Raw genomic sequence first — 24,049 nt, 5'->3', positions numbered from 1 at the left:
TACAAATATTACAGCAGACGAGGAAAGAAGCTGAAGGCCTTGCCTAAGGCTATATAATGATCCGCTGGCAACGTCCGTGTGAAAATACAGGTTATCTGAGGCCCAGTGTGATTTCTAACTGATCAGGCTACAGGCTACCATTGCAGCTGAGGTCCTAAAAAGACAGACAGGAGCAAGAAAACTAAAATATATAATTTTGAGTAAGAATATACAAATGTCAAAACATTTTTGAATATTAAAATTAGACAGACTTTTTGAAGTGGGTGGGAGAGAAGATCCAAAGTGGGAAGCTGGTAAACCTTCCCGAAGGGCCTACCCATCCCCAGAACCAGAACTATGGCTGCAAAAAGTAAAACCAAAATCAAAATAAAAAAAAACAAGCAACAACAAAAAACACAAAGAATGCAAAATTATACTTTTTTTTACCTAAAGATGAGGAAGTATTTTGCAAGCCACTAGAAACTGAGAAAGATGATAAACTCTTTTTTTTTTTTTTTTTTTTTTTTAATAGGAACACATACCTGTTAGGTCAGATAATTCGTTCCTGATAATTTTGAGAGTTGATTATCTCTTAACATCTTAATAAATCTCAGAATAACAGGAAAATTAGGAAAGTCTAGATGAAGGTTGTTGAAACATTCATAAGATAAAGGCAGGCATCCCAGCTAAGCTGAATAGCTTGATGCATACCCCAGGGAAATAATAAAATAGAAGATATGAGAACCAACTACAGAAAAACATGAACATAATGCAGTTGACATGGGTTTATAGAAAAATGAACTTTTTCAGCTTAACTTATTTTTTTTATTGGAAAACCTTGCTGAATGTAACTGAGTATCAGGAAGGCATACCTTTCTTGGAATAAAAACTGATACCCTCAAGGAAAAATAATTTCTCTGCAATAAAAAGCAGTTGTCAACGCAGAATCAACATTTTGTAGAGAAGTTTTGCTTCTGCTTGGTACCAACTCTGACATGTCACAAAATTTTCAGGCAATTTGGATGTGAATATATGTCCATGACACCAAGGTTGTAAATAGTGACAGGAAAGTTGCTCATTGTATTATTCAGTTGCTCATTTAAGAAAAATGTGTTCAAACATTGCCAAGCGTAAAGTGGAGAAACTTCACATGTGAATGAGGAGTGTTGGACATTCATAGAGAACAACATCCTGAAAAGCAGCGACTATGAACGGATTTCAGAATCATAGCAGACATGAGGTCAATATGAGATCTGAGTCTGATGAGTCAAAAAAAAAGACCCCAAAGTCCATGTACAGTCCTTGGAGGAATATAGAGAGAGGTGATTAAGAATAATACAACAGTCTTATATCTGTATTCTACACTGAGGAGACCAAATTAAGAATGCTTTATGGTGGTGGTGGTAGTAGTAGTAGTAAATTTCTGCCCTTCTAAAAAGCAATATTAAAAAATTAGAGATAAGAAAAAATCTAAAAATTCTTTAAGGGAAGGAGACATTGATTTTAAACAAGAGTCTGAGAAAGTCCAATATATTCAGCTTAAAAAATACATAATTGAGACATGATTTACAACATATATATACCTGAACAGAGAGAATGTACTGTTTAGTAATGTTTTCTTTAATTTCAAAGAAAAATTATAATAATGATTGCAGACTGAAACCAGACAAATTTAAATTAGAAACAGGTAATTTTTTCTAACAATAAGGATAATAAACCATTGCAACAAACTACTATAGAAGTGATTAATTTTCTATGGTGGAAATCTCCAGTTAAAGACTACGCTCTTTTTTGGAAGGTTTGGCCAAACTCAAGTAGATGTAGATTTAGAAATATCAGGTTTGTTATCTGAATCTCTGGATGACTATTTGAAATGTTTAAAACCTATAGTATACACAGAAAGTCAGACAAGATGTTCCTGTGGTCTCCTCTAGCCTGTGAATATATGAAACACCATTTTTTTGGCTTTGTTAATACAATAAAACTTGCATACATACAGTAGATTTTAATCTTATAGCACTCAGTCATTTGATGACAAGATTTTAAGAAGCAGCCAATTGTTTAAAATCTCCTGAAATTAGTTGTGCTTTGACACAATATCTTGGCTCATCCACACACACAAGAAAAAAAGTAATATGCAGAGGAATCTCTCTTTCTGCAGGTCTGAGGTTTACACTTTTACACCCACTGTACAGAAAAAAAGCTGTTTTTTTAAAAAATTAGTTTTACACTGTTTCTGGTCTTAATTAATTGTGAATTTCACGTGAGTTATTAGTAACTTTTACAACTACTGATCTTTCATATACACACATATATATGTAAAATAAGTGGCCCCCCTTGACAATACATTGGTCTCCAAAGTCAGGAAGTTAATGAATCGCTTGTGTAATATTACAACTACACAACTATAATGGCTATAATTTCACTTGGGAAGAAAGATGTTGTAAGGCTGGGATGGTCATCCCTTTGAGGGTTATTGATCTAAATATGACAGATCATGGTGGAAAGGTTGGAGGAACAGTGACAGAACACAGAGACATGCTTCACGACAGTTACCTGCTTGCACACAGCAATGATCAGTTGCAACTAAATCGTAGCCCACCGTCCAATAACCCGATTGCTGCCTTCTAACCACCAAGTGAATGTCTACACTTCTACTGTCCAATGTTAAGAACCTCCTCAGCATGCCAGTGTCAGATTATCAACTCTGCTTCCATTACCAGGTTGACCTTCATCTTTTTGATGAAGAGGGAAAAGCAATTGTACAAAAATAGTACTTACCAGATTTGTCAGAAAACAGTATTGCAAGGCAGTAATGTTAAAGGCAGCTTTGGATTTCACAGGTTAGTAGAACTGGGGAACCCAAAAAAGCTGTATGTAATAAATGTGTTATTTACCAGAGCTGTAACAAAATGTTGTCCTCCAGTGGTGTTTATAGGCCCAGTATAACAGGGACATTTCACAAAACAGATATTAGTAAGAGAGTTTTGTTGGACGTCTTGGTAAACCAAATCAGCAAGTGTATGGGCTGTGCTCTCGCTATCCTGATTTTTTTTTTTCCATTCAAAGCAAAGCAAAGCTATTAATCCAAGTAAAGAAGTCTGCACTACTGCTCTGTCTTCTACGGATAGCTGAACTCAACCCCCACAGCTACCATAATCTTATAAATTTTCAAAACAAGTTATTTTTTTAAAGGGATTAAAAAAAATACAGCTATTCATGATCGTGATGAAATTGCCTGTCACCTATGTACTGTTAGCCTGGGCTTTACGATTAGGCTGTTGGAAAATAACAAGTGATACCTGAGAGTACCTTCACTTTTACCAAATGCTTTATAGATAGATGGTGGTGTATTTAATGCAAAGTTTCCTCTCATATAGATTGATATGCAGAAGCCTCCCAGTGCTCATTAATCCCTGATTAATATTTATGAGAATCCCAACCCTCATGTCTTTTCTATGCAGTGAAGTCACACACAGTATCAGACAGCACAGAAAGGTCAGAGTGCATCTCAGGACCCTGCCCGACACAGGCTTGCAAGATACGACAGCAAATCTTCACATTTCCAATAGTTTATTTTACAGTTAATGCAACTGGGAATCTAGCCTCTGGGCATACCACTCTAATTGGAGTAAATGCTAGAACTGTGAAATCTGAGATGGTTTCTTTCTTCACTCATTCTATATGAATGAATAATAACAATTTTAACCCCAGGTTTTTTTCAACCACACATTGTAACAAATAGTTAAGAGAAATAGGAATAATAATACTTTGCAACTCTATTGCACTTTCTGTATGAGTAGTACACTGGGTTTGGCTGGGATGGAGTTAATTTTTTTCTTTACCAGCCTGTATGGTGCTGTATTTTAGATATGTGAACAGAAGTGTTGATAACACAGCTATGTTTTAGTTCCTGTTAAGCAGCGTTCACACAGCTTTGAGGCTGCCTGTTCCCCACTCTGCCCTCCACATGAACAGGCTGGGGGTGGACAAGAAGTTGGGAGGTGACACAGCTGGCACAGCTGACCAAAGGGACATGCCATGCCATGTAACATCACGTTCAAATTCCTTCCAAAGTAGCCATTGCTCCTGCTAGGATGTGGGCTCAGCTGCCAACTGGGGTCAACCCACCACAGGGAGTAATTAGCTTTCCATAAAAGCTAATGAGCTTCACAGAACCCAGACAAAGGTATACAAAAATGGTAGATAAAAATGAATTGACCAAACTAACTTAAACAAGACAAAGAGTATCCTAAAAGACGTTGATTGCAAAATGCATTTTTAAAAAAATAAAAATTAAATGAAGCTCATATGGATGAGTGACTTATTTTCCTAATTTTAATGGAAAAACCCACCCACATCTTTAAGAGCAGAATAATTATAATTACTAAGTTAACAGCATGTCATGAATTATTGTTCTCCTATTGTCTCACAATATAAGTTCAAGACCAGATTTTTTAAAGTATCTTTAAAGCATTTTAAATATATTTAAAAATAGGATTTGGTCCTAGTTTTATGGAACTGTAAGCCTGTATGTACCACAAAAACCGTGAACAGTAAACCCATGACTCATATCATTCTTTTTGCAAAAAATACTTACCATAAGTATCACTATCTTATTTCCCTAACCTACTGCAAAATGGTTAACCCGAAAACTTTCACAGCCAAGCTGACAAACAAAGGACTCCGTATAGCAAGTCCGATTAATGCTCTACCAAATCTAACCCTCTCTCCATCATCAGAGTATCAAATGCCTCAGAGCATGGGAAATCTTTCAACAAGTGGATTTGGAATAACTTGTTTGCAGGAACTTGCCCATCATTGAGAAGTAGTTTATGCCACAAAGCAGGAATGTTAAATTCATATTTTGCAAGGTATTCATTTTGGAAATCTTACTAGGTATTATTGTTATATATCTACATTACCAGTTTTTACAAGTCTTACTCTTCTCTCTCTTATCATGTCCAGTTTTCATATTATTCTTCACACAATTTCCATCACCTTAAGTTCCATCATTTGTGACAGTTATAAAGGGTAAAAACAAATTTTCATTTAATATAAATCCTCACATGGTATAACAAAATGACTTTCCCTCATGAAAAAATGTGCTAGTGCAGAGTATGTTACCACAACAGGATTTATACAGCTAGTTCCCTTTCACTGTCCAAAATATTTATTCAGTCACTGTCCTTTAAGGTGGTGAGCTAGTTTCAAATGAGATCATATCCCCCCGTTACTGTAGAAAAAAATAGTTCATTATGGTTTTGAAAAAGTAATGTTGGGTTTATATAAAATTCCTGTCAAGTCTGTTCAGCCTAAGTAGCTTTGACTATTGTATAGCACAATGGGAATACTTTGCTTTTGAGAAATACACAAGAACCTCTTTTTTTTTTCTTTTAAACACCTCACTGTTCTTACATATCTGTTATATCATTGTTCTTTCTATGACAAAAATGCTTTGAATGTGGTTAAACTATTTAAAATGTGTACAGCTTCCTGCTCTGTTTTCTGCAGGTTTGTTCCATAACAAGAAGCTAGATTTCAATAAATTAATTACAGAATGTATTGTAGAAATATCAGTGGTAGAATGTGTTATGTATTGGTAGTGGTAAATTAACCTGAAAACCAGAAACTTGACTGAAATCTTCAGTGACTCACCCAGTTCTGTGGGAGGTTTCTGGTTCCTAGATGTCACGCTATCGGCATAACTCCCCATCTTCATCTCAGTAAAGTACCTAAGTAAAATTTTTCCTGTTTTCTAGTATTGGGGAAAGGCTTAATGAGAAACACATTCCTAATGCCAGATGGTGGGTAATTATTGCCTGCCTGAACCTCAGCAGTGCCACATTCTGATATCCCTTTCCATATCTGGAAAGGGTTGACATTGTTTTCAAATCAAAATATAAAGCCATTGCACAAAGAGGTTGTACACTGTCCAGCCTACTCTGAAGGCAGTTGTTACAGCCATACAGCAAACATTCACCATGTGAACTATTACATTTCACAGTTAATGTAATGCTGATTAAAACTGACAAAGTTTCTGCTACCATTTCGTTAGGACTGTGTATAGGTGTGTAACAAAATATCCTTAACTATCTAAGAATTCCTCTCTCTTCAGACCCTCCTTCTGTCATTTAAATCCCACAGGACAGGGGAGTAATAAGAGGGTAAAAAAGCCACACCAAAGCAGTGCTGAGACTGCACGAAATAGGACTCTCACATACCTGCAGTTTACTTACTCCCAGTCTGCAGAGTTTTAATGGAGATGTGTATTATTTGATATAAAAAGTGCATGTGTAACATAACATAAATATGCATACATGGGTATGTGCATATATAGTAGCTACAATACTTCAGTCTGCAGTTGAAACACAGGGCGAAAAACATGCACTGAGGGCATCCCTCCTTTCATTCTATTTTCTTTCACTACCAGAAGTGGATGAGTAAAAATCATTTTTGTCTCGCCTATTCTGGGCTTCATCCCTAATGCTCCAAATGTTTTTACTGCTCCTCCCTGCACGATCTAGTTTCAAATTTGCCTATGAGGAGCCCACTGATGCTTTTTAAGGTCAAATGGTAGGATCCTTGAAAGTGATGACCTTTCCTTGTCCTCTCAAGGGATAAGCATGCTGCCTCCTCTTAGGATTAAACATTTTCATGACACAGTTGATGAATTGGATAGTTGAGTGCTCGTATTTTGGTATCATACATCACTTGGAATAGCAGTGCTAGATCTCAAGCCATGCAAAGCTGAATTTTAGGTGGTGGTGATAAGGATTTCAAGTAATACACCTTAAAGTTAAAAAAGGTATACCTTAAGCACACGTGCAAAATGAGTACACTGCCACAATGGCCAGTGCAATTTAAGTACTGCATGGTTTTATAATCTGCTCTTTTCATCAGTTTATTAAAAATTGATATATGAACAAAGAAATTAAAAAAATGACAAAAATAATACATGGCTTAACCCTGTCTGTCTCTTTCAGAGTACACAAAAATACCAATCTGATATTTACATCCTTACTGCTTTGAAATAAATGAGAAAAATTGTATTTCTGCAGTCCTAATCAAGCACAGTTGCTTCCCTCCTCTATGATCACATCAGTAGGCAGTAAGGAGGCTGAAGAATTGCCATTATGAATGTTCAGCCTCACCACAAATCCTCACTACAAAAATCACTCTCTACAGGTAGTATTCCTTTCCTACATTTTGTGCATAACCATGCATGCCTGCATATGAGTCAAACATCTAAGTTGCTATTTTTGCCAGCAGAGATCTAGTTCATATAGTCAACAGAGTCTACAGGATTTGTTACCGTGACTAGTGCCAGAGCCCTGCAGGGGGAAAGCAAAATTGCCTTCTAGACTCCAGCATCTGTATAGGCTAGATCCCTATTGGATATAGCAAAAGACAGCTTACAGCCATGGATACACTTTATTTTCACACCTAAATCTAGGTGCCTACAACCTTGCATTCACCATAAGCATCCTATCAGAATGAAGGCATATGAAGCAGAATGAAATCAAAACCAGCCTTATAAAAATTTGCACAGGTTTGGAAAATTGAAGTTTAAATGAGTAAGACTGTACCAGAATGTAAGATAAACATACAGTTATGCTTGAAATGTGCTCATGTGTTTCCCCAAACCATTGTAAGAAGTTCAGGTATCACATAGCTGTAGAGGTTACTATATCTGCCCTTTGTGGTCAGAAATTAAAATGACTCCTTAAAGAAGCAGATAGCACTGTTACAAGTGCCTGGATAGAGAGAAGAATGTTGTATAAGTCTCCATGCAAAACAGCTAAACGCAGAGAAAATGTCCACCCCAGAATTTTCAGGGACCTCTGAAGATGGTTTTCACAGCACTCAAAGGGTAACTTTATCAGAAAACCAAGAATTCACTTTGCTTTCCACAAAAAGTGTATTCTTCCAACCATAATGACCAGCTTCAATATTTTCTCAAGGCTACAGTCATCAAAAAGACAAATAAAAGCTCTTCATAGCCTGCCTTTCATTTTTATTTTCTTAGGGTTTTGCAGAGCTCTAAGAATTGCATGCAAATCTTATAAATGAATTTTCCAAAAGCAATTTTATCACTCTTAGTGAACTACATGTCACTATCAAAGTATTTGACACACTGTTAGAACTAACACCATAGTCTACTGCAAAATACCAAGATAGAATCACATCGTATGACTTCTGTCATTCACACACTGTATTTGCAAATTATAACAAATATTTTTCAAGAAATACTTAATATAATAGAATGTGGTTAGCTATCATGCTATACCTGCTGATTTTAAAAGTTTGGGAAATTTCCTGTTCTTAAAAGATGAATGTTAAAAGTATTTATTTTTTTTTTTTGTGCAGACAGGAACTATGAAAGCTGTGCAAGGGAATGGTGCACCACCGATGTTACACAATTTTTCACATTCTAGAGCACGGATCCCACGTCAATAACCCAGGAAGGAATCCCAAGCCTGCAGAGGCACTGTTACTTGAAGTAACTATACCACAGCTGGGCCCAGCTTGTCTTACCTTTATTTATTGCCTTTATAATAATGTGAGATTTATACAAGGTTATTGGGCAAAACACACTAAAACAAAGGTCACAAGAGAAAAAGAATTAAAATTCCAGGCAGGACTTAGGACAACCCTGTATGAATAAAGTTTATATTCATTTGCTGCATTTGAAAATTCTTCAGTTCATCCTCTTCGTGCTGCATCTCCAGCAGTTATGCAGACTGAAGGATAACGTGAGACCTGTAGCTATAAAAATCAGCGAGGATGCAATCTGAGTTTGATGGGAAGTTCTAGTTCAGTAAAGTATGAATTAACAATGGACTAGATACTCCATACAAAATTCCAATGTCATGTGAACTCTGACATTACATCTTCAAAATTGTTTCTGCAAGGTATTTCTTTCCACCCTTCCGATAGAATAAGTTAGTTTGCATCTCCTATGCACAATGAATAGCCAAGCAAGATTCTAGTGTGGAGCTGCCAACAAGCAGTAAATTAACAACCTGGCTTCCCGTATGTTATTTTCTTCCTTTAGACAAGGCATATATATTGCTTACTACTGCAACTGCACTTGTTAAAAAAAAGGAAATATCTAAGGACTGGTTAAAAAGATGGAAAAAGAAAAGCCTAAGAATGTTTCTCCTAGAAATGAGGATAAATTTCATTATACTTTTTATAAGTTCAACAGAATAGTTCAGAAAGATTGACAGAATAAAAGATTACAACAATGTAAAAATTATGGCCTCCTTTCTTTTTGTTTCTGGCCTTACACCCACAGATTACCATCATGAAGTCAACAGACAGTTTTTGAAGAGGTATCTGAGATCAAACACTTACGGAAAATTACGGTCTCAAAACTGAAACCCAGTAAAAGTGAATTAGATGAGCTACAATCAAAATTATCTGTATAAGAAGGGAACAGTAGTAATATTGTACAAAAGAGAAGGTTTTTAACCTGTATAACTTAATTCAAGAAAATAATAATAAACATTACCTACTTTATCCTGAGTGAATAACATTTGCTTTTAAAGCCACTCAACATTCTATAGATTAGGGACCATTTTTTCAAAATTTATGCAAAAAAGTCAACCCAGGAAGATAAAGCTCTATTACTACAAAGCTTGATCAAATCTGCTGACCAAAAGTTTTCTGGGACTCAAAGTAAATGCCATTAGCTGTCCAAGGACAGCCTGTTAGAGGGAAAAAGCTTCTACTCTGGCAACATGGGAAAGTCTAACCAATTAAACAAAATTCTAAAGTAGAAGTGTGTTATACAGCAAACAGGTTTTTTTTCTGATGAAATTCAGTTATCCACAGTAGCTCTGGAGAAGGAAGTATTAACAATTAAGGAAAGGAAAAAGGAACATTGGTCTAAGAACTGTTTTCTTAGCTGTATAGCTCAACTGCCTTTGCTGGTCCCTTGATGTTTTGCCACCAGCGCAACAAAAAAAATATGCACTTTTCCCTCTAAGGATTTTCTAAGAACTTAACATACAACACTGCAACCATTTTTTCCTTTATTAAAATTAGTCTTCACTTTATATCCGTACATAATTATTTCTGAGGAAGGCAGTTAACATTGATTTATTTGACTTCAGAGGCCTTGCACGCATACCATTTAAATCATCACACAGTTAATTTTCCTAACTTAATTAATTTTAAAATACACCTTTTTTATTGTAATTTTCTATTACATTTACTGTAGTTTATTGCACAAATAAAATATTTACCTCTAGATAAAAACCCACACTTTTCATTTTGGAAGTGTTTCTGATTTCAAAAACTGTCAACATCGCAAGGGCATACCAGTCTTCCCCTCAGGACTTCCAAAATTACTGTTGCCTAGAATAGTTCATTTCTGGCAGGCTGCTGAGAAAATACCTTTCTTAAATTTCTGCAGTTCAGAAATGGTCGTTTGATGATAACAAAAGGCTAAGTGGATTTTGCCCGGTAGCTGTTGCTCATACAGCACAAATGGCACCTTTCTTTTGGGTACTATAACAGTCTCTGACCTTTTAAGTTTGTTTTCCTAATTTTGTTCCTGATGCTCTTTACGACATTAAGAACACTTGCTTCATATTTTTGTTTTGCATCAGACAAGAGTTTTTTTCTCCTTCCTTTGTATTTCTATATAACAGCATTAAGCACAAAGCATCTTCCTATCTGAGGACACATTTACATCTTAGAGAACATCTGATAATTCGCTAGTTTTGTGTTTATGTGTGTGGACATACATATTCACACATATATCTTTAAAATATTTTTGTCCTTTTCACCAATTTTATTTATTTACTGGTAAATTAAATATTTAAAAGTGCCTTCTAAAAAAGACAACTAACTTTTGCAGCAGTAATGTGTGACTGCTGGGAGAGCAATGTGTGACACAGCTGGGAAATATTAACATAGCAGTCCTAAAAAACAGGAATGGGGGGGAAATTGGTCAAAAAAAAAAGAAAATCAAAAAACACAGAACAAAAGATTGTGGCATCAGTCATGGAAAATGAGTAATTTTACTGTAAAACAAGATCTCCACTATCAATTCTATCAGATGAATGAGAAGATCTGTGGTGATGAAGAATGGAATCTGATCTGGCTGGTCTCATTTCTGAATGCATATTCTAAATGTATTGACTATTTTGTATTGACAAAGAAGTTCTGGGTTTTGAAAACTCCAGGTTTCTGAGTTCTTACAGCCTTGCACGTTAAATAGCTCATCTGTACCTTTCCAATTAGAAGCAAAAAATGTCTATACACTAATAGGAATTCTCTGAAATTTATAACTTATGTGGGAGGAAAGATGAAAATGAATATATAGATATAACTTGCTTTCAATGAAAAATAATACTATTTTTATTTTTAATTGTGAATGTGGATTTAAGAATACCTTTTCAGGATGAAAAATATGCCAGCAGAGATCAAATCCATCAGAAGTCATATATGCTTTAGAAATTTACTGGTTAATATTGTTACAAAGAAATACAGGTCTTCATAAACTAATTCAGAAAGGAACTTAATATTCAATTGTAAAATCTATGAAACCAACATTTTTAGATCTATGAGAGTGGATTACCTTAATAATGACAGAATTCCTGATTAGATCCTAAAATGTATTGGAATAGAAGAGGGATGACTACCACAAAGGCTGGGGGTGGGAGTGGGGAAGATCCCACGAAAGGCTTGCTGTGTTTCACAGAGGCGGTAACAACTGCTGGACATCACCTAAGAGATCTGAATGGAAGGGAAGGGATCTTTATAGTAAGTATTCAAAGATTTCAGAGATGGCTATTCACAGATTTGCTCTGGAAGCACTGAAGATCTTTATTCCTTTTTGCTATTGCTTTGCACATACCTCATTGAAGTGGAAAAGTTTTCTCTATTTCCATTCTCAGAGAGGGAATTCAGTGTAGAGAGGATGGCTGAGACCCCACAGTCAGTGATGGACAAACATACTAGAATGATTCTTTCTTTTTCTGTCTCAGCACATACTAACAATTATTTGGAAAAATAAGGATATCAAGAACTTCAAGACAGCTGTGCAAGACAGAAGGGAAAAAACAGTATTTCTACAAGGGCTTGAAAATCCTGAAAAGTGCTACAGTCTTAGAAGAAAGGGGTCTCCTCAAATTAAGATCTGTGCTCAGAGCTTGAATTTGAATAGAAAAATATCCATTCCTAAACAATATGTGATGGGGACAGGCATGAATGTTGTGAAATAAATTGTTTTTGAGCATTAGTAAGCATTCAGTAAAGGGCAATAATGGAAACATAGTTTCTCAGTTTATCCTACATATTTTTTAATAAGATTGGCTCTAGACTAATAAACGAGTGTCACAAATGTAATGCTGCTGAGCCAAAGTGAATGACATTGTAAGTACCATCAAAAAAATTTTTATGGTGATAGTTTTCACTCAGGCAGAAAAATCACAGGTGATACAGTCTTTCAAACACTTATTTGTGGGAGAGACTCTATGCCAATTGTCTTCCGTAAGTCAGATGGATAAATGATGGAAGTGCTTACAAGTGAAAGATAAAAATTTCTTAACTAAAGTCTCATATTGATAACAAAAATAGCATGCTGCCTAAAATCCTTTTAAAATTATACTATTTTCAATTTCTATTTCTTTTTTCTTTTTTTTTTTCCTTTTATTACTATTTCCATTTAAAAATTTGCTTGCTCAGCATTTAAGTCATGTCTCACTAGTGATTTAGAGCAAGGAAATGGACTATAATCTCAAATTCATGTTGAAGAATATCTTCAAATGACCCATGTTGAAAGAACAACCAGGAAAAGTTCCCCATAGTTGACCAGATACTGTGGTGGCTTCTTCAGTCAGTTTTTTACATCTTGCTGGGAGAGTTGACTTGTTTTAACATGTCATACATAGCTAAGAACTTCTGACTCACATTTAGTGTACATTTGAATAGGATAGGGATAAAAACCTGAATTTTCAGGGTCCCAGTGATGGAGGAATCTATAAATTGTCTGAGGACTTTCTCATGGAACACCTGCAATGTGTATATACAATACGCTTAATTACTGAAAATTGTTATCCAATGATTACAGCACTCACAAGAAAATAATCCCAGAAATTTTAGGTCAAAGGAAAGCACCTTAACTTCTAGAATTTTAGAATCCAGGAATATATTAAACTATTTGTGTTATGTAAAAAAGGAACTTATTCTCAACAAAAGCGTATTTGTAACATTGGCAGCAAATGTGGTTTCCTTTCTTGTACCTTGTAGGGAAGGAGAGCTAGAAATCTAATCAAAACCCACTCACTTCATTTTTAAAGCAATAAAAATCAAAGAAAGGGCTAGCTACACAGACACAGTGAACAAAAGACATTCCTAAAGATGGTTCTAAATGTCAGTACAAGGTAGGATAGGATTAAGAGGATCTGACACTCCAGAAATTGTGGTAACATCAAGGTGGGCAGATGTCATATGGAATGCACAGCCAAATTTATATATGCCAAAAGAAATAGCCAGCACTAGCAGAAAATGAATAATGAGGTAGAGATAAGGACTACAAAGGTGATAAATTACTTATGTCAAAACAGTCTCAAAAGATCTTTTTCTTCATTTTAAAAAAGAAGTTCACATACTGTTATAGCTGGGAATATACAAATATTCAAAAGAACAAATACTGAATTTTACCACAATTCCTGTCTCTCCCTTTTTCTTCACTAGTGACCCAAATTAAGAAAACGTTAGATTGAACCAAGAAAAGATTTTTTTAACTGTAAAAACCCAATAAAATATGATTATTTTCTTACATAAAACCACCAGACATAACATTTGTATTGAAAATGCAAGATTATCATCGGGGAAAAAAACATAAGGCACTTCATGGCAAGTTGCTGTGTTCTAATTTGTAGCTAATAAGGGGTGGGATGTGGTGGTGGTGGTGGCTCTCTTAAGATGGAAGTTTGGATGTTTTATCCACAAGAAAATGTTGCATGCTGACGCTTAGCAACCCATGGAAGAAATACAGACAAAACAGTCTATCTGTGTAGATTTGGAAGTTTCCTTAAAGTCTTCGATTCATATGATCTAGCAAGAATCTCAGCTTTACTAGAAGTTAAAAGTTACATTTGTAACATAACATCAAATAGGTAAACTTAAATGTCATGAATAAAAATATTTTTTAAATGCTTAAAAATAGAAATGTACAAATGACAATTTCCAAAAAAATTTTCACTATTCCAAAGTCTCAGATCTAAAACACAGCACAATTCCGGCTGCTATCAAGAAAATGAGCTCCAACAAGCCAGACCCAGAACAATTTTTTTAAAATAATTTTGCCCTGGTACTTTATTAGCAAACATATAGAAAAATGATTAATTACATAATTCTAAGATTGCCTAAAAGCTAATAAGTGAATCTTTATAATTTGGTTTATTTGGAAAACCAATGAGTGTTAGAGGCAGCACGAAGATAAGGCAACTTCTAGTCACCGGGTACAACAAATTATGTGCCATAATTGCAGGGGTTACTTGGTTACTTTCTTACATTTTTGTACTTTTCACTGCATCATGTATTTTCACATACTCACACATACTGAATATTTAAAAGCAGGTAGGTGATAGGAAACAGGTACAACAGTTAATTTTTTATAATAATGGTTGGTTTGGCCATGGGCTGCAGGTGGACAGCTCATATTACCTCAAGAGTAAATATTCCTGTAATGACTACTGCATGCGCAAAAGGCAAAAAACCCCAACTTACAGTGTGAAAAACATCTACTGTTTAACAAAACTACCCTTCACTTTAGTAGAGCTCAATAGACTTGCTTAAGCCAGGTTTTGGCCATTTCCTCAGCTAATGGGGAAAGACAAGTAGAACGTAATTTTCCTTTACCGATGCTATAGTTTTATAGCACTACAAAGGCTGGCTGCAATCCCATGTTTTAGGTAACATTTGAAGGGCATTTTCATTTCTAAATAGCCACACTGAAGTGGAAATGTTTTTTGATAATATCTTTTTTTCTCTTGACAGCTGGCATTTTTAGTTTGAGAGCTTTGTGACATTTTACTCAAGCTACCTAAGAGGAAAAGATTTAAAGCATGAGTTGAATAAATTGGTCAAGCAGCATTTGTATTGTACTGTCAGCTGGCATGGGAAAAGGCATGCAGAATAATTGATTCCAGAAACAAGATAGGTTTCAAGACTGATTTCTTATATACTTGCGTGTGTGCATACATACATATATATCGCAAGGTTAGAAGCAATCACAGATTGCAATGCATTATAAAAATATTTTTATTTTAGCTAGATTTAAATATGCCATTAACTAGTGATTAAATTTCATAACACTGATCTGAAAATGAAATTTAAAATTCAAAATATTTTCTCCACGAATTCCAAAATTACCTGGCTTAAAAGATGTCATACACACATCAGGACATCAGGCCTTTGGTTGATTCAGTGACAGCAAAACTAAACTGTAGTTTGGGAGTGCTGGCAGTTGCTTCATAATTTCTGTAGGTACTTCTCCACAGACACAGGTGGGAATTCTTTCTGCCTAGCACATTCTAAAGCCTGCAAACACAGGTCTTTTTGATTTAGAATATAAGAGTGGAGCTGAAGGATGATGTAGACAAACTAGAAGTATCAGCACGTGGTGTACCTTGCATGTACGTAAAGGATTGGGAGTTTCCTAGTTTGAAGATACGTGGTGGCTGCACTTACGGACTCCTAGCTTTTTGGGCAGGGACATGTGAACAGAGGAGGAACGAAGTGGAGAATATAGGTTTGATACGATGAAGAGTACCTGCACATTTTCTAAAGAGGCACTTTTTTCAACAGTAGTTGCTGTTGCCAATGGTAGTAGTTGAACAAAGCAAGTTTCAGAGCATTTAAACTGTCTGAAGTGAATCTCTCAAACTTTCATTCTCCATATTCCCTCTGGAGCAAAGATGCTGTAAAATCCACTGCTTATAGCAAAAAAAATCCCCAACAAAACAAAAAAAGCCAAAAAAAAAATAGTTTTTAGTGTCTCCTCTCCATCCTTCCCAGAAGTTCCTATGAATTCCTTTTTCAAAAGCACTACATTTATGGACCAGAAGGGTCCTCCTTTTCAGGGGCAAATTCACAGAGAGGGGGAAATTCCACAAGGTTTCCATTTAGCACTGACATAAAATGATTAAGGAGTTGATTAATAAAATCAAATGTATTGTTAGAGGTTTGACTTTAAGACAATCACAACAAATGAATTGCTAATGGCTAATTCCAGATTCAAGCACTTTTGTCTGTCCTGCTAAGTGCTCTGGCCAGCAAGTTCCCTGCTCAAAGGAGGAAAGCACCACCCCAAGGTCACCCCAAGGTGAATGAGCTGACTGGCAGTTTCACTAACTAGGGGAAAGGTAATTAATTCCAGCAGGGGCAGATGGTGACCCCCAACTCATCGGCCACTGACACGAGAAACCCGCCAGACCAAAAACGAAGCTGAGACTGAGCATGCGAACTAATTAACATGAGAAGTGACAGAATTACTTGCCAAGTAGAAAACTTGAGTATTAAGTAATGAAGGAATAATGTCACTTGTAACCAATGAAGGCTGATCAATGTCTTTGCTCGCTATTATATAAATAAGATAAAGTTTTGACAATCAGTGAGCTAGGCATTTGTGGGGGGCCACCCAGCTCCCTACTTGCACAAACTACAATAAAGGAACAGAAATACCTCGACTGGGGGTGTGAATTGATGCTGTGCACTGAGCAAGGAACCCGCCTACGGGACCAGAGCACTGCCGCCACAAGGACTACTCACAGAGTGGGAGACCCCAGAGGGACCCCCAGCACAGAGGGGTCTCCTTGTGTGCTGTGCTGCCGGGTAGGACTCGTTGATAAATTCCACGATCATTACTGGAAATCGCAGCTACTGTCCAGATCCTCCTTCCTTGCCCTGGTAGTGCCAGGCTCCTTTCTCCAGTTCCTCAAGCTTTCCAGTTATTTCCCCTGTAGTACTATAGATGTTTACAGCCTGATGACTGCGAACTGTTCCAAACTTTCCACTACCCTAATGTGCCTTGTTAACTGAATTTACAAAATATTAAATTGCCCCCATCTTTGAGCTAAATCATATTCTTTATGTGAAAAATTCAACCTCCAAATTTGTTGATGCTTTTTCCTCTCCTCTTTTGTTGAAGCTTTGTCTACAGTTGACTCAGCATTTAACACTTCCATTGTTTGCCTTGCAAACCACTGAACAGAAATTTCCTCCTGATTATGTAGGGGTTTTGAAGCAAAACAGTATTTCTGTTTAGTTATTTGCATAGAAATAGTGTAAATGCTCTCACGGTCCTTCAACTACTTCACACCTCTTAGAGGGGTAACCTCTGGAATGAAGTGTGAATCTACTGAATCACCATCCCACAAGGGTTTCATTTAAGGAGGAATGCCTTGGCAGCACATTCCAATTATCTCTTAAAGGAGAGCTTAGTTTTTGGACTCTTTCATGCAAATGAATAAGTATAATTTTAGAAAGACTGCTTCCCCATACACAAAAGAGAAATAAAAGAATAAAAAATCAAACTGATAATGTTTTAACTCTTCAGATCCTGAGCCATCTCACTGTTGAGCTGATTGCTCTTTCTTCCACTTGTTAGGTCACATAACTATACAATATTTAAAATACTTGCTAAAACATTTAAAAAGTTAGAGTTACTCCATTACAGTAAGTTCATTTAATATTGCTTTTGAAACATTTCACAGCAGTGTAATGTCAGACCCTAATTTATTCCAATTATCTTTTGTTCACTTGAATTTATGAACAGTGGAGCTGAAATAATCAGCCCTTTTGCTCCTTAGGCTTCCAAGAATATATTTTCATGACTATTGTACAAGTCATCTTTTTGCAGCCATCACACACATTAATTGCATATGTCTATTTTTATGATAAAGAATGGTATTACAGACAATTAACGACAAGATCATTGGTTGCTCTGAACTGCTTTGGCACAAAAAATAGTTCACTGAGTAAAATCTTCTCAGTAAACCTATAAGGCCAAATATTGAAAATCTATATATCAATTCTTAAAAGGTGTATCTACAAAAGGAACAAGCTTCAGTAATAACTGGGGAAAAAAAACCCCAAACCCACCCTTGGGGATTTGTACCATTTATTAAGGATTAGTAGATCTCATCCTGTCTACTTTGTGGCCACAGTGTCTGACAATTTTTGAACGAAACGGGGGGAGGGGAAGATTTTTTTCCAAGCTGTGTGCACTGAAAATATGGGCATGAAGGTGTGCATGAAGAACAATGATTTACATTCATTCATTCTTTTGGTATAACTCAACATATATCGGCAGTGAGTGCACATCAGAGGCAAAATAAAGCCAATGTTAACAGCAGGACAAGGTTTTTTCAAGATATGCAAGATGAATATGTAATTTTTCCCTTTTAAAATCTTCAGACTTTCAATAGTAAGTCTGGGTAAATTTCCTCAAGGGCTCTTTCTATCAATAATTATTACTGGTTTGTGCCATAGCCTCTTTTTAATTGCTGATTGACTAAGAATTTTTGTGAATTGCACTACAACTAGCTGGCACAGGAAACTCAAACCCACAGGAAACACTGACTTTCTCTAAAGTCTAAACTTACATTTTAGAAGTTTTATGAGAAAAACGTGGCATTTTATTTCCATCATGAAGTATTGCTCAAAGCCATGAGGCAATCCCTCCCTTAGTCTTGTAGAAATTCTAGAACTGAGTCACCTACATTTCTCATGCATCTGTAGCTGAGAATCTGTACAAACAGATTCGTTACCTGGAAACATCAGTGGGGTGCTCTACTCACTATTAGGATGGTAATTAGTAGATTTTTACTAAAACTAATGTACATTTTCTTTTTTTTAATAGATATATTTTCATAAATGGTTAGCAGTTACAAAAATAATACAGCCCAAATATTTCTTGATTCCTAAGGTGTCTGACTGCACAAAACTGTTTCTCCTTCATCTCATCAGGGGAAGGAAATTGTTTGGAACGTAAAAGAGAGGGAGACACCTCCCCACTGCAAAACTAACTGATGGTACTGAACCTACCACATTTCTTTCTCCAAAATTACAGTTTCTTTTCCTGTCCTTTTCTGTGCACATAACTATCCTCCCATTACAAAAGTGTTTAAAACCAACAGGATTGGCCTGTTCTTCTACTTCTTTTGTCTCATGCCTACTTAGTTTGCTTAGCTGCTGCTTTGATAAATCACCTCAGTTGTTCAGAGCATGAATGTTATGCTTGCTGGTTATCAAATCAAAAAGTTATTTGCCCTAACTTCTGCTGTACTGTAAGTACAACCAAACATTGCCTCAGTCTATGGTAGGAAAACTCTGGGAAAACATTTCTTTTTTTCTTGGGATCTATTATTGTTCACCTCAGACCAAAATTTGTAGTACCTCTTCAAATGGCTGATCTGGGGCAAATGCATCCTAAGTTATTTGCTGACCAAGAGAGCAGTAAAATGTGTGGAGTTTTCTTTTTAATAATGGCCAGACCATTTCCATCTTCATACATAAAAATAACCCACCTAGGTAAAGCAAATATGTAATTACATTACTTCTTAAATAAAATTAATTTGCAACAAGTTTTAAACATTTATATATGTATTATTGCCAATTAATATTTTAGATATTATTACAAAGAAAAAAATTAATGACCCACCATAGCTTTAAATTATTCACCCTATTTCTGTATGTAAGTGTCAACAAGCCTATCTATCTTTACTTTCTGTCCCTTGTTCTTTACACTGATTAAAGAATAACTGATTGGTCAGAATATGCAGTAGATGGTAATACGCTGCAGAAGGTAGCAGATGGTTTGTTTTGCCTGCGCTACAAAGCTCAGTCCATACTTTTACATGATATGCCTTTTTTGCTTAGAAATGCCATTATTCAGACAAAAAGTTTGGTTCTGGATGCTAATTTGGTAAGCTGTGCACACTCTATATTCTGCTCCATCATTCAGAATTTTAGCTTACAGGTGACAAATGCACCTAGCTACAGAAAGCTTTCATTTTTCCAGAAGGGCCTGGTGTTGCATGGTCAAGGGGAACCAACTTATAACAAAGACTAAATAGGGCCCTTGACCAGTTCACTGTACCAGCTAACTGAGCCAGTGGGGTTATTTCCCTTGTAGCTCTTTTTCTCAGTCGCACTCACAAAATGCTCCCATGGCTGGTACATACACCGAAGAATTATAAGCTTAAGCTTTATGTTTGTTGCTTATCATCTTTAATAAACACATGCTGTTATTGAGCAGTTTTATTGTTGACTGGTGACAAGTTAGGTTTAATAGATAGTTTTTTCTACATCGCTACTAATTTGATGAATACAGTTAATGTAAACCTTTTCCTGAGACACTACCGACAGTTCATGTTTATTTAAAAAAACAAAAAAAATCTAAGTACTTGAAGGCCAGACATTTTATGTAAGGCAAATTATTTAATGACTGACTAACTTCACATGAATAGCTCTTGAAAGAATACATAAAAAGTAAAAATACAGTATCTGTCTACACAGTATTTTGTTGGGTTTTTTCTTTTCTAGAAAATGCACTTAAAATTAGATAACATTTCAGAAAACTAAAATAAGATTCTCTGCAATTCAAGCAAATTGCACTATTAGGCAAAACCAGATAATTGCTGCTGAATTGATTTTGCCTGTTGAAAACCCCAAATCTATGGTTTTAGCATCAAACTACTGTAGGCTTTTTCTCAGACTTCAGAAATTTTATTTTGGTCTTTATCTGTCATGTGAATACAAAAAAAAAAGCCCAAACCCCAACAACCAACCAAAAGTCACAGCAAGATAATTATACTAGGCCTGAATTGATGTACATGTTCAGTATATATATGTATTCATTTATCCAGTTTTATTCTTTCACTGTTGAATTTCATATTCCTTTTTTTATTTCTGTGCGTTCTATTTTATTCTCTAATTCTCTTTTCTCCTAAGTTGCATATAGGACAGGTGAAATGACTCATCAGCCGATAGTGACTGATCAGGCAAAACAGAAACCACCTTGACATGTTTAGGCAAAATATCAACTTAAAACTGTTTGAGTTAGAGTTCCTCACTAGCTTTGGACAGGGACTATTTTTTCTTTTCCCAGTCCTGGTTCCCCTCCTTGTATGATGTTTACTCATATCCATCTTTTTCTTTTCCTATTTACATGACATTATGTATCTAAATGCCAGTTCTGTTCCGATAGTTCCTCTAGTACCTAGTAGTTTATGCAGCAGTAATGTTTGTTCTCTCAAGGCATACCTGTTCCAAATGTAAATTATTTAATGCTTTTCTAAGGCTGAGCGTGAGCACTGCAGATTACTTCAGGGACAGAATGTGTATTTAACTACTCAGTTCAAGAAATATGGCAGTAATGCTACTTAGAGTCAATTTACTTTTCAGCTGTATTAATTTACACATTCTATTTTAAATTGCGTATGGCTGATTGCTAATTTGCTGGCTAAGGGTTTTGTAGAAAATTTTGAAAAAAAATATCTTTCATCAACAGCCTTCTTAGGAGAAGCCAAATGTTTTTTGATACAGAAGACTAGATTCATCACAGGCATGTATAGAGTAAATTCTGGAATCAACTGTAAAATCATCCTAAATTTTCACATTTAAAATACTACTACTCACTACAATCAGAAATTATACCTCTTTTAATGGAGATGCATGTTTACATATGTGATTTGAGATTTTAGCTAAAAGTGAATGATGGTGTCTCGTAACTGTGACAATCATCCTATTGAAAACATTTCTACGGAAACTTGAACTTGGAAGAGCAAAATAAACAGTTGAGTTAATTATTTGCAGAGGTGTTTTGAGCTGAAATAGGTCTGCGTCAGGTTGCAAAAAAACCCCCATACCAAACCATACAAAGTCCTAATAGATGTTAATGCAATATTCAGATGTACAAATCGTGGACTGCAGAATTTTTCAATCCCTACAGATAGAAATGTTACAGAAAAAGTATGAAAATAAAATTATACTTCACATCCTTGGCAATGTATTTTGAGGAAGAAAAGTAGATTTTAATTTAAGAGGCCTTGGAAAGATCTTTAAAAGATTTCTCCTTTATGCCTGTATTAAGTGTTGCTCTCTTTTCCCCACACTCTTTCTCTGTCCTGTATGTCTTTTAAAATCACACTGGCCACCTTGTTCCATTCTTCCATCCTTAGAGCATTTCTATCACAGTCATAATTTGTCTGTTCTTTGAACAAACACAAAGACAATCCTACAGTCACTCACTAAGAGAAATAACTAATGTCCTAAGAATTTACAGTGTTTCCTGGCATGGATTACAGTATGAACCATTTTAACATCATACACTCAGTAAACATGAAATAAGACTGATTTTATTCATGCATCTAAACAGAGTTTATGTTACCTGCTCAGTCATGGTTTGTTTCAAAAACAGGGAGCCTAATGAAAAAACAGGCGGTAAGAACTCCATGAGCAGGAAAGGCCAGTTCATAGACTCAAGTTACACTGCATCACAATTCCTTTTAAAACTCCAAAACTGTATTTTGGTTTTTTTCTGGTCCATTAATCAAGATAATAACTCCAATATACATGTAATACAATATGGCAAATACTATATATGGCAACTTTTCTGAGCAGTAGAAGTTGTTATTTTCAAAAGCCTTACTTAGAAATTAAGATTTATGTTCCTAAATTAGGGAATCATCTGTATATAAGAAAACCACAGATAATACTACACCTCAATTTTGGTATGTAGAGCAGTGGAACTTTTGAACATTGGTGACATAAGTATGAAAAACTCTACTAATGTGTTTATTCTTACATCTAGCTTGCTGTCAATAAAACTCACATTTAGTGTGTTTATGAAGAAGGATATTCCAAAGCAATATTGAAGTAGATGGCATGGTGTCAGATTTTCAAGGTCTTTAAATCATACTTTCTTTGAAGACAATGCTATAGGTCCTTTGAAAGTTAGCTGTAATTCAGCTAAAACCTACCTTATATGTGTAATGATGAGGGTTGTAGCTGGAATGAAAAAGTCATCCACTCTGTCAAACTGCTTTCCCACTGGCTGAGTATGGATTGTGTGATGAGAAACACTCCCGCTGGCTTGTGTTATCACCTATATGAAGTAACAGCGTTATACTCTGTAGAAATACTTTCAAAATCTAATTTATATCCAAATAAATTAACACAGTATTGCCTCTGTGTTCCATCTCTTGTATTATCCTTCAGTTATCAAAACCCCCCCCCCCCCCCCCCCAAATGACAGGGAATAAAGCTGATTGGTATTACAGATTTCAGACAACTGTTACACATTTAATCTTTTTCTTTTTTCCCCTCTTTCCCTCCCCCCCCCCCCCCCCCCCCGTTAAGTCTATATTTATTCATTTACATTATTAAAGCCTCTGGCAGTTCTTAGTGCAAATTACATTTTTTTATTACCTTTTTTGGTTTGGTTTGGTTTGGTTTTTACTCTAGATCCTAGAGTGAGATTAAATTCCTAAGCACTTCAGCCAGAGTGAAAAGATTAGATGTTATCAACTAATCCACAGGAAACTATGGCTATGCATACTCCCAATTCTTATCAATCAGGAGGTAATTCAACACAGCACAAATATCTTTCAGAAGAGCAAGCTGATTTGAGTTTACACATTCCTGAAATTGTTATAAACCAATTTGCCTCACATCCCCAAATCTTGGACCTTCTCCGAGGTAAATGTTTGTGGGTCAATAAAAGACAATTCCATGTAATATCCACTATGATATTCATATATAAGCTGGAGAAGCACTACTGTGAAGAAATCAAGAGCAAAGATGATCAGTTGCTTTAAAACATGCTGAGACTGACTCAGTCATCAGTCATTTTCTGGAGACGAGTGACAGCTAAACTCCCACAAATTACTTTGCATACTCATAGATACTAAGAGTCTGTAGGTGCTAAAAAGGTATTTTCAAATGTTACTCATTTTCCTGCTTGAACCCTGTGTTTGAATTTCTCTTATTCATTATTAAATATATATTTCTAAATACATAAGGATTTTATTAACTTCTAAAG

At 35.6% G+C, this 24,049-nt stretch overlaps 1 protein-coding gene across 4 annotated transcripts in view; it reads right to left on the bottom strand.

The window, feature by feature from the left end:
* The window catches only part of FSTL5 (follistatin like 5), a 322,446-nt gene that overhangs the window by 6,650 nt on the left and 291,747 nt on the right, over positions 1-24,049 (bottom strand). For all 4 annotated transcript variants that reach the window (XM_037377605.1, XM_037377621.1, XM_037377613.1 and 1 more), the window contains one exon: positions 22,989-23,113. In XM_037377605.1, the coding sequence (XP_037233502.1) occupies positions 22,989-23,113 (125 nt within the window). The remainder of the gene's footprint in view (positions 1-22,988; positions 23,114-24,049) is intronic.

The sequence above is a fragment of the Falco rusticolus genome, chromosome 1 (assembly GCF_015220075.1).
Source record: "Falco rusticolus isolate bFalRus1 chromosome 1, bFalRus1.pri, whole genome shotgun sequence".
NCBI lineage: Eukaryota > Metazoa > Chordata > Aves > Falconiformes > Falconidae > Falco > Falco rusticolus.
This window is presented reverse-complemented; position numbering and strand designations above follow the sequence as displayed.